Source organism: Pseudophryne corroboree, chromosome 10 (genome assembly GCF_028390025.1).
Source record: "Pseudophryne corroboree isolate aPseCor3 chromosome 10, aPseCor3.hap2, whole genome shotgun sequence".
In the NCBI taxonomy this organism is placed as follows: Eukaryota; Metazoa; Chordata; class Amphibia; order Anura; family Myobatrachidae; genus Pseudophryne; species Pseudophryne corroboree.
In genome coordinates this window covers 381,475,987-381,495,986 of record NC_086453.1, presented here as the reverse complement: position 1 = coordinate 381,495,986, position 20,000 = coordinate 381,475,987, and the positions used below count along the sequence as shown (strand labels likewise).

At 49.5% G+C, this 20,000-nt stretch overlaps 1 protein-coding gene across 1 annotated transcript in view; it reads left to right on the top strand.

Moving 5' to 3' along the window:
* The window catches only part of PIK3CD (phosphatidylinositol-4,5-bisphosphate 3-kinase catalytic subunit delta), an 83,418-nt gene that overhangs the window by 52,828 nt on the left and 10,590 nt on the right, over positions 1 to 20,000 (top strand). Inside the window, exons 2-7 of the mRNA XM_063941864.1 lie at positions 14,241 to 14,410; positions 15,250 to 15,478; positions 15,591 to 15,814; positions 17,430 to 17,609; positions 18,893 to 19,039; positions 19,837 to 19,926. Coding sequence (XP_063797934.1) covers positions 14,270 to 14,410; positions 15,250 to 15,478; positions 15,591 to 15,814; positions 17,430 to 17,609; positions 18,893 to 19,039; positions 19,837 to 19,926 — 1,011 coding nt within the window. The 5' untranslated portion in view covers positions 14,241 to 14,269. The remainder of the gene's footprint in view (positions 1 to 14,240; positions 14,411 to 15,249; positions 15,479 to 15,590; positions 15,815 to 17,429; positions 17,610 to 18,892; positions 19,040 to 19,836; positions 19,927 to 20,000) is intronic.

The following is a 20,000-nucleotide window of genomic DNA, read 5'->3' as shown; positions in this document are numbered from 1 at the left end:
CACAAGGGGTCTGAGGATCTCATCTCGGTACCTAATGGCAGTCAGGCTACCTCTGGCGAGCACATGGAGGGCTGTGTGGCCCCCCAAAGAAATACCACCCCACACCATTACTGACCCACTGCCAAACCGGTCATGCTGGAGGATGTTGCAGGCAGCAGAACGTTCTCCTTGGCGTCTCCAGACTCTGTCACGTCTGTCACGTGCTCAGTGAGTACCTGCTTTCATCTGTGAAGAGCACAGGGTGCCAGTGGCGAATTTGCCGATCTTGGTGTTCTCTGGCAAATGCCAAACGTCCTGCACAGTGTTGGGCTGTGGTCTGTGGTCACCACCTGCAGAACAACTCCTTTTTCTCTTACGTCCTAGAGGATGCTGGGGACTCCGTAAGGACCATGGGGTATAGACGGGCTCCGCAGGAGATAGGGCACCTAAAAGAACTTTGACTATGGGTGTGCACTGTCTCCTCCCTCTATGCCCCTCCTCCAGACTTCAGTTAGATTCTGTGCCCAGAGGAGAAAGGGTACAAAGCAGTGAGCTCTCAAGAGTTTGCTGTTTTAAAGAATATTGTTAGGTTTTTTATTTTCAGGGAGTCCTGTTGGCAACAGGCTCTCTGCATCGTGGGACTGAGGAGAGAGAAGCAGAGCTGGTTTGTCAAGTTGGGCACTGCTTCTAAGGCTACTGGACACCATTAGCTCCAGAGGGAGTCGGAACACAGGTCTCACCTGAGGTTCGTCCCGGAGCCGCGCCGCCGTCCTCCTCACAGATGACGAAGATAGAAGCCGAGTGAGTATTGAGAAAAAGACTTCAGGCGGCAGAAGACCTCAGATCTTCATGAGGTAAGCGCGTAGCGGTAAGCTGCGCGCCATTGCTCCCAGTCACACACACACAAGAGGCACTGTAGGGTGCAGGGCGCAGGGGGGGAGCCCTGGGCAGCAATAAACCTCAATTTGGGCATAAATATGTTGGATTAGGCTGTGGGAAAGTAAATCCACGGACCCCCGCCATTTTCTTACAATATCATGAGGGGACCGAAGCCCGCCGTCGGGTGGGCGGGGCTTGATCCTCGGCACTAACCAGCGCCATTTTCTCCACAGAGGCTGCATGAGAAAACACTGGCTCCCTGTTCTCTCCCCTGCTGAGCTTCACAGGCTGGAAAAAAGAGGAGGGGGGCACATTGGCGACGCAGTGAGTGGAGATTAACATTATAAATATATAAAAGCGCTATCTGGTCATATATTCCAGTGTTTGGGCGCTGGGTGTGTGCTGGCATTCTCTCTCTCTCTCTCTCTGTCTCCCCTAAGGGCCTGGTTGGGGTTTTGTCCCCTTATAGGTAACTCCCTGTGTGTGTGGGGTGTCGGTAAGTGTGCGTCGACATGTCTGAAGCGGAAGGCTTCTCCAAGGAGGAGGTGGAGCAAATGAGTAGTGTGTCCCCGTCGCTGGTGCCGACTCAGGATTGGATGAGCATGTGGCATAGGTTAAATGCAAGTGTGACATCTTTACATGAGAGGCTTGATAAGGCTGAATTAAGGGGAACATCAGGGGGTCAATCCTCGGATTGGACCGATTCACAGGGCCCGTCGGGGTCTCAAAAACGTCCCTTAGCACAAGACACTACTACCGACACAGACTCTGATTCCAGTGTCGATTATGATTAAGTAAAATTGCACCCTAGGGTGACTAAAACCATTCAGTGTATGATTGTGGCAATTAGGGATGTCTTGCATATTGTGGATGAACCCTCGGTCCTTGACACAAGGGTACACATGTTTAAGGAAAAGAAACAGATTATTAATTTTCCCACATCTCATGAATTAAATGAATTCTTTATAAAAGCTTGGGAGACTCCGGATAAGAGACCGCAGATCCCCAAAAGAATTTATATGGCATACCCCTTCCCTAAACAGGACAGGGAGAGTTGGGAATCACCTCCCACTGTGGACAAGGCCCTGACGCTCTTGTCCAAGAAAGTGGCGCTACCGTCTCCTGACACAGCGGCCCTTAAGGACCCTGCAGATCGCAGGCAAGAAACTACCTTAAAGGGTATTTATTCTCATACGGGTGCTGGACTACGACCGACGATTGCGTCGGCATGGGTGTGTAGCGCAGTTGCAGCTTGGACAGATGAGCTGACAGATAATTTTGATAGTATGGATAAGGAACCTATATTCTTAACTATAGCCCATATAATAGACGCAGTCTTATTTATGAGGGATGCTCAAAGAGACATTGGATTGCTGGCTTCTAGGGCCAATGCCATGTCGATCTCAGCGAGATGATCCTTATGGACTCGCCAATAGACGGGTGATGCGGATTCCAAAAAGCATATGGAAGTACTATCCTATAAGGGTGATGTATTGTTTGGGGATGGGCTGACGGACCTGGTTTCCACAGCTACAGCAGGCAAATCAAATTTTTTTTTTTACCATATATTCCCCAACAGCAAAAGAAAGTAACACACTATCAGATGCAGTCCTTTCGGTCGCACAAGTCCAGAAGAGGTCGGGGATCCTCCTTCCTTGCCAGAGGTAAGGGCAGAGGCAAAAGAGCACCTGCTTCGGCAGGCGCCCAGGACCAAAAGTCCTCCCCGGCTACTCCAAAACCCACAGCATGACGCCGGGACTCCCCTGAGGGAGTCCGCACCGGTGGGCGCACGTCTTCGACTTTTCAGCCAGGTCTGGGTCAGCTCAGACCTGAATCCCTGGGTGTTAGAAATAGTTTCCCAGGGTTACAAACTGGAATTCGAAGAGGTGCCCTCGCGCCGATTTTTCAAGTCTGCCCTACCAGTTTCCACGTCGGAACGGGATGTAGTGTTAGCTGCAATTCAAACGCTGTGTATACAGCAAGTGATAATCAGGGTTCCCATGAACCAGCAGGGAAGAGGTTATTACTTAACCCTCCTTTGTGGTCCCGAAACCGGACGGTTCGGTCAGACCTATCTTGAATCTGAAATCCCTAAACCTGTACATAAAAAGATTCAAATTCAAAATGGAATCACTCAGAGCGATAATAGCCAACATGGAGGAGGGGAGTTTATGGTGTCTCTGGACATAAAGGATGCGTACCTTCATGTCCCCATATATCCCCCCCATCAAGAATTCCTGAGATTCGCTGTACAGGATTGTCATTACCAATTTCAGACGTTGCCGTTTGGACTTTCCACGGCCCCGAGGATTTTCACCAAGATAATGGCGGAAATGATGGTGGTCCTGCGCAAGCATGGAGTCACAATTATCCCATACTTGGACGATCTCCTGATAAAAGCAAGATCAAGGGAGAAATTGCTGAGCAGTGTGGCGCTCTCTCCGAGAGTGCTCCAGCAACACGGTTGGATTCTAAATCTTCCGAAGTCACAGTTGATTCCGACAACTCGATTACCGTTCCTAGGTATGATACTGGATACGGAACAAATGAAGGTCTTCCTTCCAATGGAGAAAGCCCAGGACATCCAGAACATGGTCAGAGACCTGCTGAAACCGAAATGGGTGTCTGTTCACCAGTGCACTCAAGTTCTGGGAAAGATGGTGGCGGCCTACGAGGCCATTCCATTTGGAAGGTTCCATGCAAGGACTTTTCAATGGGACCTTCTGGACAAGTGGTCCGGATCCCATCTACACTTACATCGAAAAATAACTCTGTCCCCAGGGGCCAGGGTGTCTCTCCTGTGGTGGTTGCAAAGTGCTCACCTACTGGAGGGTCACAGATTCGGAATTCAGGATTGGATCCTGGTTACAACGGACGCGAGCCTCCGAGGATGGGGAGCAGTCACACAAGGAAAAAAATTTTCAGGGACTTTGGTCAGACCAGGAGTCATGTCTACACATCAATGTGTTGGAACTCAGGGCCATATACAACGGCCTTCGACAAGCGGAGAGTCTTCTTCGAAACCTACCGGTTCTGATTCAGTCAGACAATGTCGCAGCAGTGGCTCATGTGAACCGCCAAGGCGGGACAAGAAGCAGAGTCGCGTTGGCGGAAGCCACCAGGATTCTTCGCTGGGCGGAAAATCACGTGAGCGCTCTGTCGGCTGTCTTAATTCCGGGAGTGGACAACTGGGAAGCAGACTTCCTCAGCAGACACTATCTCCATCCAGGAGAGTGGGGACTTCATCAAGAAGTCTTTGCAGACATAATACGTCTTTGGGGAACTCCTCAAATAGACATGATGGCGTCACGCCTCAACAAAAAACTTCGGAGGTATTGTGCCAGGTCTCGGGACCCTCAGGCAGTAGCAGTAGACGCTCTGATAACACCGTGGGTGTTCAAGTTGGTCTACGTGTTTCCTCCTCTTCCTCTCATCACAAAAGTGTTGAGGATCATAAGACTAAGAAGAGTACAGACGATACTCGTTGTCCCAGACTGGCCTCGAAGGGCCTGGTACTCAGATCTACAAGAGATGCTCACGGGAGATCCCTGGCCTCTTCCGCTGAGGGAAGACCTGTTGCAACAGGGGCCCTGTGTATTTCAAGACTTTCCGCGGTTTGACGGCATGGCGGTTGAACGCCGAATCCTAGCAAAAAAGGGGATTCCGGAAGAGGTCATCCCTACTTTAATAAAGGCTAGGAAGGAGGTGACGGTTAAGCATTATCACCGTATCTGGCGAAAGTATGTGTCTTGGTGTGAGACCAAGAATGCACCTACGGAAGATTTTCATCTGGGTCGTTTTCTCCACTTCCTACAGACAGGAGTGGATATGGGCCTGAAATTAGGCTCTGTTAAGGTTCAGATTTCGGCCCTCTCGATTTTCTTTCAGAAGGAATTGGCTTCTCTTCCAGAAGTCCAGATGTTTGTAAAGGGAGTGCTGCACATCCAGCCCCCTTTTGTGCCTCCAGTGGCACCATGGGACCTCAACGTGGTGTTGCAGTTCCTAAAATCACACTGGTTTGAACCGCTTAACAAGGTTGAGTTGAAATTTCTTACTTGGAAGGTGGTCATGTTGTTGGCCTTGGCATCGGCAAGGCGAGTATCAGAATTGGCGGCTTTGTCACACAAAAGCCCCTACTTGATTTTTCATGTGGATCGAGCTGAATTGAGGACACATCCGCATTTTTTGCCTAAGGTGGTTTCTTCATTCCATGTGAATCAACCTATTGTGGTGCCTGTGGCTACAAGTGACCTGGATTATTCCAGATCCCTGGACGTAGTCAGGGCCTTAAAGATTTATGTAGCCAGGACGGCTAGAATTAGGAAAACAGAGGCCCTGTTTGTCCTGTATGCGGCCAATAAGATTGGCGCACCTGCTTCGAAGCAGACTATTGCTCGCTGGATCTGTAATACGATTCAGCAGGCTCACTCTACGGCTGGATTGCCGGTGCCAAATTCGGTTAAGGCCCATTCCACTAGGAAGGTGGACTCTTCTTGGGCGGCTGCCCGAGGCGTCTCGGCATTACAACTTTGCCGAGCGGCGACTTGGTCGGGGTCAAACACTTTTGCTAAATTCTACAAGTTTGATACCCTGGCTGATGAGGACCTAGCGTTTGCTCAGTCGGTGCTGCAGAGTCATACGCACTCTCCCGCCCGATTGGATGCTTTCGTATAAACCCCATGGTCCTTACGGAGTCCCCAGCATCCTCTAGGACGTAAGAGAAAATAGGATTTTAAACCTACCGGTAAATCTATTTCTCCTAGTCCGTAGAGGATGCTGGGCACCCGTCCCAGTGCGGAAACTCTGCAAGACTTGTATATAGTTGTTGATTACATAAGGGTTATGTTACAGTTGGAATCGGTCTTGGACCGTTGCTGTTTTTTGTTCATACGGTTAACTGGTTATGTATGTTTCAGGTTACATGGTATGATTGGTGTGGGCTGGTATGAATCTTGCCCTTGGATTTCTAAATCCTGCCATGTAGTGTCCATCTCCTCTGGGCACAGTTCTCTAACTGAGGTCTGGAGGAGGGGCATAGAGGGAGGAGCCAGTGCACACCCATAGTCAAAGTTCTTTTAGGTGCCCTATCTCCTGCGGAGCCCGTCTATACCCCATGGTCCTTACGGAGTCCCCAGCATCCTCTACGGACTAGGAGAAATAGATTTACCGGTAGGTTTAAAATCTTATTATTGGGGGTGTCTTGCTAATTGCCTATAATTCCCACCTGCTGTCTATTCCATTTGCACAACAGCATGTGAAATTGATTGTCAATCAGTGTTGCTTCCTAAGTGGACAGTTTGATTTCACAGAAGTGTGATTGACTTGGAGTTACATTGTGTTGTTTAAGTGTTCCCTTTATTTTTTTGAGCAGTGTATATAAATAAATTATTATTTTTTTAAATATACTATCTCTCAAACCACTGGACAGATTTTGATGCGGAGCATTTGATGAGGATGGTTTAGGTGTATGAAACATTAATCTGTGACATAAGGGAGCCGAGCAGTGGTGATTTTAGTGACGCAAGTCAAAAACAGTCGTTCAGGTGATTTCTGGCCTTAAGCTACCTCAACCGTTAAAAAGATATCCCGATTATGGACTTTATTTAATACTACGTAGAGATGCATACGTGTTATCAGGATTTCTCCTGAAAAATTGTTGTAAGCCGTAGCCATAAATTCAAAATTGCTCCCATGCAAAGCCGGGGCGGGTCAGTGATATGTGTATTAGATATAAAGGGGTAAATGTATTATAGCGGCACACATCGTGCCGCTATAACACTTCCTGCTTCGCTTCAGTAATGACGTCGACACGATATATAAACATCTGGTCTGCCGAAGCGCTTCTCCCCCATAACACACAATACATTTACCCCACAGATATAGGGATATAGATGGATAATAAAATATAATATATGCACATCGCTGGGAGCTGACATTATACTCGTGCAACAAGTCATTGCTGAGGTACTTCATAATTAAATGTTACGAGGCACTGGTACCTCAGTTTCATTCTCATGACTATAGGTTCAGCCAACAAAATGGCCGCTGTCACTAATCGCCTTCTGTGGTCCCTGTGTGTCCCGAATGCTCCCTTTACTTCTGTTTATAGGGGGTAATTCAGACCTGATTGCTGGGCAGCGATTTTGACTATGGTTTTTGCAGCGATATTTGATCAGATAGTCGCCGCCTACAGGGGAGTGTATTTTCACTGTTCAAGTGTGTGATCGCATGTGTACCAGAGCTGTAAAAACAGATCTTGTGCAGTCTCTGCGCAGCCCAGGACTTACTCAGCTGCTGCGATCACATCAAGCTGATCAGGACTGAATTTGACATCAGACACCCGCCCTGAAAACGCTTGATCGCGCCTGCTTGATCCCACCCACTCCCTGAAAACGGTCAGATACCACCCACAAACGCCTTCTTCCTGTCAATCTCCTTGCAATTGCCCGTGCAAGTGGATTCTTCGCACAAAGCCATCGCTGAGCGGCGATCCGCTTTGTACCCGTGCGACGCGCCTGCGCATTGCATACGCATGCGCAGTTTAGACTTGATCACAGGCTGTATGAAGACACAGCCTAGCGATCAGGTCTAAATTACCCCCACAGAGTGGTGAGGAGTGTGGTTGTAATGGCGTCGCATATGCCCATAGGCTGATATACAGGACAGTGTGGGATCTCTGGGAGACAACATGGCCGACGCTCCTGCTGTGACTGTACCCATTACAGCATCACTCTATCAGCAGTGGGTTAATGTGTGATTGAGAAGATGCCGCAGAGCGGGGTCATTACCCCGGTGACCACGGCAGCATGTCAGCCAGGGCTGTGTGTGGCAGGGGCCGGCCATAGTGACTCAGGACCACGACATCCTCCTCTGTCTGTCAGTGTTCTGTTCCTGTTCCGTGGTATGAAGCACAGTAACCTCCATTGCTTATGTTTACAATATTGGACCTGAATATTTGACGGCAGATTTATAGTTCTCAGTTTGTTCATTGGAAAACAGCTGCCGGGGTCTCTGCGTCGACCTTGCCGCTTCCCCACCTCCCGTGGGTGAAGGGGTTTATGCAGAAATATGATGTAACCGGTCCTGGTGCCCCTGGGGTTGGGCAGAATCATGTAGTATCCAGCCAGTCCTGTCTGGGGCCCCTGGGAACTTCTAAGGAGCCTGGAAAGTTGTCCAGCCATTGTCTGCAGTGTAAGTGGCTTTGCCTGGAGGAAAGACATAACAAACATACATACATACATACATACATACTGTACATACTGCACATACATACTGTATGTACGTACGTACATACATACATACATACATACTGTACATACATACATACTGTACATACATACATACATACTGCACATACATACATACATACATACATACTGCACATACATACTGCACATACATACTGCACATACATACCATACATACATACATACATACTGTACATACATACATACTGTACATACATACATACTGCACATACATACATACATACATACTGCACATACATACTGCACATACATACATACATACTGTACATACATACGTACATACATACGTACATACATACATACTATACATACTGTACATACATACATACTGTACATACATACATACTATACATACATACTATACATACATACTGTACATACATACATACTGTACATACTGTACATACTGTACGTACATACTATACATACTGTACATACATACTATACATACTGTACATACATACATACATACTGTACATACATACTGTACATACATACATACATACATACATACTATACATACTGTACATACATACTGTACATACATACTATACATACCATACATAACATGCATGCATGCATGCATGCATACATACGTTTTGTTTTTCTCTGTTGCTTGTGATCTGCCCTGATTTACCCCATCACTTGCCCCCTGGTATTTACCCCATTACTATGACAGAGCCGTTACTTGCCCCCTGACCCTGGGATTTACCCCATCACTATGACAGGTCCATTACTGGCCCTGGGATTTACCCCATCACTGTGACAGGGCCGTTACTTGCCCCCTGGGCCTGGGATTTACCCCATCAATATGACAGGGCCGTTACTGGCCCTGGGATTTACCCAATCACTATGACAGGGCTGTTACTGGCCCTGGGATTTACCCCATCACTATGACAAAGCCGTTACTTGCCCCCTGGCCCTGGGATTTACCCCATCACTATGACAGAGCCGTTACTGGCCCCCTGACCCTGGGATTTACCCCATCACTATGACAGAGCCGTTACTTGCCCCCTGACCCTGGGATTTACCCCATCACTATGACAAAGCTGTTACTTGCCCCCTGGCCCTGGGATTTACCCCATCACTATGACAGGGCCGCTACTGGCCCTGGGATTTACCCCATCACTATGACAGGGCCGTTACTGGCCCTGGGATTTACCCCATCACTATGCCAGAGCCGTTACTGGCCCCCTGGCCCTGGGATTTACCCCATCACTATGAGACAGCCGTTACTGGCCCCCTGGCCCTGGGATTTACCCCATCACTATGACAGGGCCGTTACTGGCCCTGGGATTTACCCCATCACTATGACAGGACCATTACTTGCCCTGGGATTTACCCCATCACTATGACAGGGCTGTTACTGGCCTACTGGCCCCCTGGCCCTGGGATTTACCAAATCACTATGACAGGGCTGTTACTGGCCCTGGGATTTACCCTATCACTATGACAAAGCCGTTACTTGCCCCTGGCCCTGGGATTTACCCCATCACTATGACAAAGCCGTTACTTGCCCCCTGGCCCTGGGATTTACCCCATCACTATGACAGGGCCGTTACTGGCCCTGGGATTTACCCCATCACTATGACAGGGCCGTTACTGGCCCTGGGATTTACCCCATCACTATGACAGGGCCGTTACTGGCCCTGGGATTTACCCCATCACTATGACCGAGCCGTTACTGGCCCCGGGATTTACCCCATCACTGACAAAGCCGTTACTGGCCCCGGGATTTACCCCATCACTATGACAGGGCCGTTACTGGCCCCGGGATTTACCCCATCACTATGACAGGGCCGTTACTGGCCCCGGGATTTACCCCATCACTATGACAGGGCTGTTACTGGCCCTGGGATTTACCCCATCACTGACAGGGCCGTTACTGGCCCTGGGATTTACCCCATCACTGACAGGGCCGTTACTGGCCCTGGGATTTACCCCATCACTATGACAGGACCATTACTTGCCCTGGGATTTACCCAATCACTATGACAGGGCTGTTACTGGCCCTGGGATTTACTCCATCACTATGACAGGGCCGTTACTTGCCCCCTGGCCCTGGGATTTATCCCATCACTATGACAGGGCCGTTACTTGCCCCCTGGCCCTGGGATTTACCCCATCTATGCACCTAGTCAGCACTTCTCATGAGAAATTCCGGAGCAGCATTTTCAGGGCAGATTTAGGTCCTTGCTGGACCAGGAAACTAACATGGCATAGTCCTGCAGTCGCGTCAGAGGTGAAATGCGTCGGTTTTGTCACAAGACCAGTATGTGGCTGACACAAGGGTAACGTCCTTTTCTCCAGGTTCCGTACACACTGTTTTCTGTATGGTTGTGACGCGTCTGTAAGATGCACCGTCCGAGTTTTCACATAGGAATCCGCTTCTGATTTGGCGCAGATGAAAGTTCCCATTCCTGGACCGGAGACCCTTCCATCTATGGGATCTGGATTCTCTGCTCCGTAATCCAGAGAGTCTCTCTGCACTTGTTATTATAAACAGCTAGCCCATGTCCGTCATTGCATCGTCTGACGCCTTCCATGGCGTATCTACCACGTGCCCGCAAAGAGGTTGTACCTATATTATATGGCAGGGATGGAACCTCTCTACTCCCGGCCCATGTACCTATATTATATGGCGGGATGGAACCTCTATACTCCCGGCCCATGTACCTATATTATATGGCGGGATGGAACCCCTATACTCCCGGACCATGATCCTATATTATATGGCGGGATGGAACCCCTATACTCCCGACCCATGTATCTATATTATATGGCAGGGATGGAACCCCTATACTCCCGACCCATGTACCTATATTATATGGCAGGGATGGAACCCCTATACTCCCGACCCATGTACCTATATTATATGGCGGGATGGAACCCCTATAGTCCCAGCCCATGTATCTATATTATATGGCGGGGATGGAACCCCTATACTCCCGGCCCATGTACCTATATTATATGGCGGGATGGAACCCCTATACTCCCGGCCCATGTACCTATATTATATGGCGGGATGGAACCCCTATACTCCCGGCCCATGTACCTATATTATATGGCGGGATGGAACCCCTATACTCCCGACCCATGTATCTATATTATATGGCAGGGATGGAACCCCTATACTCCCGACCCATGTACCTATATTATATGGCAGGGATGGAACCCCTATACTCCCGACCCATGTACCTATATTATATGGCGGGGAAGGAACCCCTATAGTCCCAGCCCATGTATCTATATTATATGGCGGGGATGGAACCCCTATAGTCCCAGCCCATGTATCTATATTATATGGCAGGGATGGAACCCCTATACTCCCGACCCATGTACCTATATTATATGGCGGGGAAGGAACCCCTATAGTCCCAGCCCATGTATCTATATTATATGGCGGGGATGGAACCCCTATACTCCCGGCCCATGTATCTATATTATATGGCAGGGATGGAACCCCTATACTCCCGACCCATGTACCTATATTATATGGCAGGGATGGAACCCCTATACTCCCGGCCCATGTACCTATATTATATGGCAGGGATGGAACCCCTATACTCCCGGCCCATGTACCTATATTATATGGCAGGAATGGATCCCCTATACTCCCGGCCCATGTACCTATATTATATGGCAGGGATGGAACCTCTATACTCCCGACCCATGTACCTATATTATATGGCAGGGATGGAACCCCTATACTCCCGGCCCATGTACCTATATTATATGGCAGGGATGGAACCCCTATACTCCCGGCCCATGTACCTATATTATATGGCAGGAATGGATCCCCTATACTCCCGGCCCATGTACCTATATTATATGGCGGGGATGGAACCCCTATACTCCCGGCCCATGTACCTATATTATATGGCGGGATGGAACCCCTATACTCCCGGCCCATGTACCTATATTATATTGCGGGGATGGAACCCCTATACTCCCGGCCCATGTACCTATATTATATGGCAGGGATGGAACCCCTATACTCCCGGCCCATGTACCTATATTATATGGCGGGAATGGAACCCCTATACTCCCGGCCCATGTACCTATATTATATGGCGGGGATGGAACCCCTATACTCCCGGCCCATGTACCTATATTATATGGCGGGGATGGAACCCCTATACTCCTGGCCCATGTACCTATATTATATGGCAGGGATGGAACCCCTATACTCCCGGCCCATGTACCTATATTATATGGCGGGAATGGAACCCCTATACTCCCGGCCCATGTACCTATATTATATGGCAGGGATGGAACCCCTATACTCCCGGACCATATACCTATATTATATGGCGGGGATGGAACCCCTATACTCCCGGCCCATGTACCTATATTATATGGCAGGAATGGATCCCCTATACTCCCGGCCCATGTACCTATATTATATGGCAGGGATGGATCCCCTATACTCCCGGCCCATGTACCTATATTATATGGCGGGAATGGAACCTCTATACTTCTGGCCCATGATCCTGCTCTAGCTGCCATATTTGCACCTATATTATATGGCGGGGATGGAACCTCTATATACTCTCCGTGCTGCTGTAAGGACCCGTAGTGTTACATACCAGACAGAAAATGTTTGTTTTTGGAAGGAATTCTTTTAGAAATGCTTTAAACAGGTCCGACCACTTCCACTGGGAAATACACTGCCAGCAGAAGGTGTAAAACCCCGGTGTGTCCCGGTCACAGTTACACGGTGTAATACCTCAGTGTGCTCTGTCATTAACGCTGAGGGCAAATAGACAATACACGATTTATGAAGAAATTCCTAGAATCCTTTTGTTTGCTCTTCCTACAACAGAAACCTCATAGTGTTGGGGAAGGTGTTCCCAGCCCTGCTGCAGAACCTCACACACATGTGCTGCACCTGTAGCTGCTTTCCCGTCACCCCCTATATAGCTCATCCCAAACCAGCTGGATGGATACTGGAGACTGCGCGGCCAGTCTGGGATTTTAAGCCGATCGTCTTGTTCTTTTCCGGAAAGGCAGCTCTGACATAGCCGGGAGGAATGTCTGGGTCATTATCCGGTGGTAGGATGAGCCCTTTACCAACTAGGCGTAGACCAGAGGGCACAGCATGGTGCTACAAACGCTGTGGTAGTCCTATTGGTTCAGGGTGCCAATCCCTCTGTACCAGACCCTTGCGCATCCTCCTCCATGTTTGATAGTTGGTATCACTGGTTTATTTACTAAACCGCGGCTGCTTCCCGGCATGTTGAAACCCAAAATTAACAGAGTGTTTATAAGCTGCAGTTTATAAACAATCTCATAGACTGAGGAGCCATCCTCTTACCAAGATCTAGTCAGGATTCCAGGCGGTCACAGTCCTGACAGTGGAATCACCGTGCTTATAGTGCGGACACATACCGACGGGTTAATTTTATGGTTAGAGTTTGGCACTAGGGGGAGATTAGGGTTAGGCTATGGGAGGATTAAGATTTAAACTGCGGGAGAGGAGGGTTAAGGGTTAGGATGCGGGAGGGAAGGGTTGGGTTAGGAGGGGAGGGTTAAGGGATAGTTCCTATCGCTTACAGAATGGCTGCCACTACCACGTGGGTGTCTGGTGCCCTTGTCCTGTATGCATAGCTGATGAACGATCACATCTGACACTCTGCACAGTGATTTATGACGAGAGCTGAGGGCGTCCGTGTGTGATTGTCCAGGTTACGTAGTCCTGTGAGCGCTCTCTGGTCAGGTTACGTAGTCCTGTGAGCGCTCTCTGGTCAGGTTACGTAGTCCTGTGAGCGCTCTCTGGTCAGGTTACGTAGTCCTGTGAGCGCTCTCTGGTCAGGATACGTAGTCCTGTGAGTGCGCTCTGGTCAGGTGATAGTCCTGTGAGCGCTCTCTGGTCAGGTGATAGTCCTGTGAGCGCTCTCTGGTCAGGTGATAGTCCTGTGAGCGCTCTCTGGTCAGGTGATAGTCCTGTGAGCGCTCTCTGGTCAGGTGATAGTCCTGTGAGCGCTCTCTGGTCAGGTGATAGTCCAGGTTACGCTCTCTGGTCAGGCTGTGTGGGATTTCTGAGGATTCTGGGAAGTGCTCGGTTAGGAGACCTGCGCGACTCTATTGGTAAATGCTGTGTTGTGTCTGCAGGGCCGGTGGGGCGGTAGCCGCAGGGCAGGATGCCACCTGGAGTTTACTGCCCAGTGGACTTCTGGGCCAAAGAGGAGAAGCAGAACATTTCAGTGGACTTCCTGCTGCCGACGGGCATCTACCTCAACTTTCCTGTGCCATGCAGCGCCAGCCTAGGGAATATCAAGAAGGTAGGATGCCCTTTACTCTCATCAGCGTTGCACAGCATGAGCCTGGTGGTTCTCCCATATACTAATAGTGGTAATGTGCCGGCTACACATACTTGTCACCGAAACACGCCGTAGTGCACCGAAACACCATAGGTACTACTGTATACCTGGCCTCTCTCACACACACTGATAGTGGTAACGTACCATTGTCACCAGCTAACAGGTTACGGAGTGCACCGAAACACACCATAGGTGTTACCGTATACCTGGCAGTCTTATAATGTTATTAGGTTCCAACCAACGCCCATGGCATTCAGGTGAGAGACTTGCACTGGGTAGGCGACTATTCCCCAGTTTTCAAAAAAGCAGCCTATCCGTTCACCCAGATCCAGAGCCTCATGCCTCTGTGATCCTATCCATTCACCAGGATCCAGCGCCTCATGCCTCAGAGATTTCCTTGGTTCTGGTAATTGGCTGCATGTTCTTTTTTTAGATGAATTGAAAACACCCCGCGTCCCTTTTCCACCATCATCACATCAAGCCAGATGTTCGCATATACGGTATTTAAGGCACCCAACAGTCCAGGTTTTAGGTATATCCCTGGCTCAGCACAGATGGATAAATTAAATTAACGGAGGTGCTAATTAAGTCACCTGTGGCCAAGCATGGATATACTTAAAACCTGGACAGTTGGGGTGCCTTGAGGACCACGTTTGAGATCCCATGAGTTCAGTAATGGAACATCCGCCCGTCTCCCTCTTGTACGGCCACTCACACCGCAGACTTTTCCGCTAGATGTACATGCAGCCATATTTATCCAGGTCCTGACATCTGCTCTGCGGTTTTGTTCCTGTCCTCAGTTACTATGGCAACGGGCGCAGCAGGAACCCCTCTTCCACACGCTTGGCTCCCCCACATCCTACGTCTTCACCTGCATCAACCAGACGGCTGAGCAGCAAGAGCTGGAGGATGAGCAGAGGCGGCTGTGTGACATTCAGCCCTTCCTACCAGTCCTGCGGCTCGTGGCCAGGGAGGGCGACCGGGCGGAGAAGTCTCTAAACTCCCAGATCAGCCTGCTCATCGGCAAAGGTGATATATTGATGCGGGGGGATATACTGCGTGTGAGGGGTCATCGGTGTCCATTACTAATCTGTGGCTGGTGTATCGTTTTCTAGATCTTCATTTCATGTCTGACTTTCAGGTCTCCACGATTTCGACTCTCTAAATGACCCAGAAGTGAATGATTTTCGCAGCAAAATGCGCCAGTTCTGCGAGGAGACGACCGTGCGGCGAGAGCACATGAAGTGGGAGAGCTGGATGGAGTCCAACTTTCCTCTCCAGCTGGAGCATTCCTCCAAAGTCTTCACCAAGTCCCCCCAGACCACCAAGACCCTCATGATCAACATCAAGTTCCAGAGCAGCGAGGTAAGCCCTGTCATTTCCGCCCAGTTATAGAGCACTGCGGTGTACCCAGAGAGCACCGTGGTGTACCCAGGCGCTGTATAAATCTTGGCCTAATTTCCAATTTCTCTGCAAATTTTCAGGGGTTTTTTAAATTTATTTATTTTTTTTAAATTTTGATATTAGATTTTCTAGTTTTTGCCTATTAATGTGTGGAGTAAGGGGGCGGGTATTTACGGAATCTTTTGTCCGTTGGTTTGGCATAATTCTAAAATTTTGGTTTCGGTTCATTTCTAAAAGGTTTTGATTATTTTGTTTTTCGTTTTCTCTATTTAAAGACGTGTTTCAGAAATAGTCGGTCACGTTTTTGTGCGTTCCCTCTGGCGTTACTGGTGACTTGCCGCGTGTCCCCGAGGCTGTGACCAGTCACCCGTCTGTTGGATTTCTCCGTATAAATCTGAAAGTAAAAGACAAACCCCCATGTGATCTGTGACCCGGAGTGATAAGGTGGAACACTGCAGGATGGACCTGTATGTGACAGATAACGCCTAATAAAACAGATTTGGGAGGGAAAACCCCCCCAAACAAACGTAAAGTCGGGTAATTGCTAAAGCTGCGGGCGCACAAGATGTTTTAAAAAAAAATATTAAATTTTTATTTATTTATTTTAAGACCTTTGCAAACGATTACAATTACTATTGCAACAGTACTAAATGTATAATATGTTAGAACTTTGAAATGAGAAATTTTGGAAAACCTGGAAGTCAAAATCCTGTTGTCTGAATGGATTATTCGATAATGTTTTTAGGGGCATATTCAATTAACCGTGGGGCTGACCGCGGGCTTGTTGCAGTGACCGGAGTTATTCAGTTGCAGCACATGGTAGGCCTGTAGGATGCGCTTACCGTGGGCTTGTTAGTGTCCGGAACCAATCCGTTGGGGTGTGGTTCATCAAATCGACAGTGTCTAGGTCGACAATGTTTAGGTCGACCACTATAGGTCGACAGTCACTAGGTCGACATGGATGGAAGGTCGACAGGGTTTCTAGGTCGACATGTGCTAGGTCGACCGGTCTAAAGGTCGACATGAGGAATTTTTTTTTTTTGGTGTCGTTTTCTTCGTAGAGTGACCGGGATCCCAAATTAGTGCACCGCGTCCCCTCGCATGGCTCGCTTCGCTCGCCATGCTTCGGGCATGGTGCCTTCGCTCCGCTACCGCTTCGCTCGGCACACTTTACCGTTCCAATCGTAGTCCACGTGGATCGTTAAGTATGAAAAAATTCAAAAAAAGAAAAAAAAATGTGAAAAACTCATGTCGACCTTTAGACCTGTCGACCTAGCACATGTCGACCTAGAAACCCTGTAGACCTTCCATCCATGTCACCTAGTGACTGTCGACCTACAGTGGTCAACCTAGACACTGTCGATCTTCAGACCGGATCCCATCCATTGCAGCCACGGAAGGCCCCCAGGATGTCTAGTGCTATTCAGTTACTCAGTCTTAAACCTGAACAGCTTTGAGCATTGTTGCAGCTGTCCTCCCGCGGTCAGCCCCGCGGCTATTGGAATGTGCCCCGTGGTGCGTTTGCCAGTGGATTAGAGGACGTGTAAGTGACGGTTCTGCGATGTGTGATCTGCAGGAGAGCTTCACACTGCAGATGTCTCCTAGAGAGTTTCCCATATCGGTGGTCCGCATGGCTCTACGGAAGAAGTCAAACGTGTCCGGTCAGCCGTGTCCCGGGCGCCCTGAGGAGTACACCCTGCAGATTAATGGCTTGCTGGAGTACATCTATGGCAAGTACCCTCTGTGTCAGTTCAAAGTAAGTGTCCGCGGTGTCCTGCTCACGTAACAATGGGCGACTGTAACTTCTGGTATTCACGTTCCGCTCACTCTTGTGTTGTCTAACTTTGTGCACTTTGCTCATTACTGCCATAACGTTGTTATAGCGGACGGGTGAGACGCAGGTCTTAGTTACATATAACCACCAGGCCTCCACAAGTCTCTTCTGATGCTGGTGGTCCTAATGCTATATCTGAGCCTGGGGTGCAGAACCCTAGAAACCGGCAGAGGCCAGCACACATGAGAAGGTAAAGTGTTAGTATGTGCTAATTTAAAGGGAAAGCAAAATCTATATACTAATAGTGATACGCTAGTGACAGTGTAATTAAAAGACCTAAAGAATCAATAAGTGTTAAAGGGGTGCTACATAAATAGTATAGTGTTCTACCCCACAGCAGCCCGGCCACTTCAATCCAGGGGAAGCTGCACCCCAGCCTTGTCCAGGCCTGGTGGCTTTGCCATATTTCTGCAGATACATGTAACTAACTGAAGGGGTAATTCAGACCTGATCGCAGCAGCAAATTTGTTAGCTAATGGTCAAAACCATGTGCACTGCAGTTGGGGCAGATGTAACGTGCAGAGAGAGTTAGATTTGGTTGGGTTATATTGTTTCTGTGCAGGGTAAATACTGGCTGCTTTATTTCTACACTGCAATTTAGATTTCACTTTGAACACCCCCCCCCCCCCCCATCTAACTCTCTCTGCACATGTTATATCTGCCCCCCCCTGCTGTGTAACAAATTTGCTGCTGCAATCAGATCTGAATTAGGCCCTATGACCTCATGTCTCTATACCTGTATCAGTCTCTGTCTCGCCTTATCCCAGCTCCAGGGCTTCTCCTGTGCTGCTCCTATCCCCAGGAATCTCCTCCCTTATTGTATCAGACACTCTCCCGACCTCCAAACTCCTCTTTCCCAAAGCTTTCCACCCTTCCCCCTAATGGTCCAGCTCCTGCAGTCCCTTATCTCTGCTTCCATCACCCTATGTGTGTCCACCCACAGCTCCTCTAGAGTGTTAGCTCTTGTGACAGGGACCTCTCTCCCTCTGGTCCCAGCGATTCTATAACATCTGCAGGATATAATAGTATATTTGTATATCTGTAAAGTTGTTATCTGCCCGGTTTGATCTCTCATGTACTATGTCATTCTGCTGCATGTTCCATCCGCCATGTACGGCGTGACGGAACCTTTGTGCCGCCATTATCCATAAAAGATAACAATAAGTTGTACATGTAATAGTCATTTATATCCTCATATGTTTCAGTACATCAACCAATGTATTAAAACGAACTGCACCGCTCACCTCACCCTCGTCAGCACCATCTCCACGTTACCCAACCAGCAAGGAGACCCCACAATACTAAGCTCCAAAATACGACACAAACCCCCACCACCACTACCTACTAAGAAGGTAAGTCCCCAATTCCAGGTACAGTGATGTTGTCTGTAGCCCAGGAGAAGTTGCTGTGAGGGGGCTGATCCTTCTCTTCCCCTGGCGGGCTTCTGTCCTCCCCCCCCTTGGCACCTGGCGGCCCTTTTGTCCTTCCCCCTGGTGCCCAGTGGCCCTTCTGCACCCCCCCCCCCCCCTCTGGCGCCCGGCTGCCCTTCTGTCCTCCACCCTGGCGCCCAGCAGCCCTTCTGTCCACCCCACCCCTTCTAGCGCCCAGCGGCCCTTCTGTCCACCCCACCCCTTCTAGCGCCTAGAGGCCCTTCTGTCCACCCCCCCTCCTCCTTCTGGCGCCCGGCGGCCCTTCTGTCCTCTTCTCCACCCCCACCCACCCAGTGGCCTTTCTGTGTCCTCTCTCTACAACCCTCCGCCCCCCCCCACCTCCTCTTTTGGTGCCCAGCGGCCCTTCTGTCCTGTCCTATTCTCCCCCCCCCCCCCCTTCACTCCCCCTCCCGTCTTGTGCCTAGCGGCCCTTTCCGTCCTCTGCCCCCCCACGTCCCCTGGCCCTTCTGTCCGACCTTCCTCCGCGGCCCTTCTGCGCGCGCCCCCCATCCTGGCACCCAGCGGCCCTTCTGTCCTCTTTCTTTCTCCGACCTCCCCCCCCCACATGGCATCCAGCAGCCCTTCTGTCCTCCCCCCCAATCCCATCTCTCCACCCCCCCCCCCCCCCGGCACCCAGCGGCCATTCTCCCCTTTGCCTACCCCCCCGGCACCCAGCAGCCATTCTCTACCTGACATGTTGCTGTGTTCTCCCTTTGCAGCCTCATCAGTGTTCTCTGTGGAAACTGGAGAAGCCATTTTGTCTGCAGCTCCTGTACGCCTATAACGTGAATGCAGATGAAAACCTGAAGGTGAGGAGCCAGATTATCACCGTATAGTAAATCACAAGTGATGTGAATAATGTCCTGTGTATGATAGCGTTGGA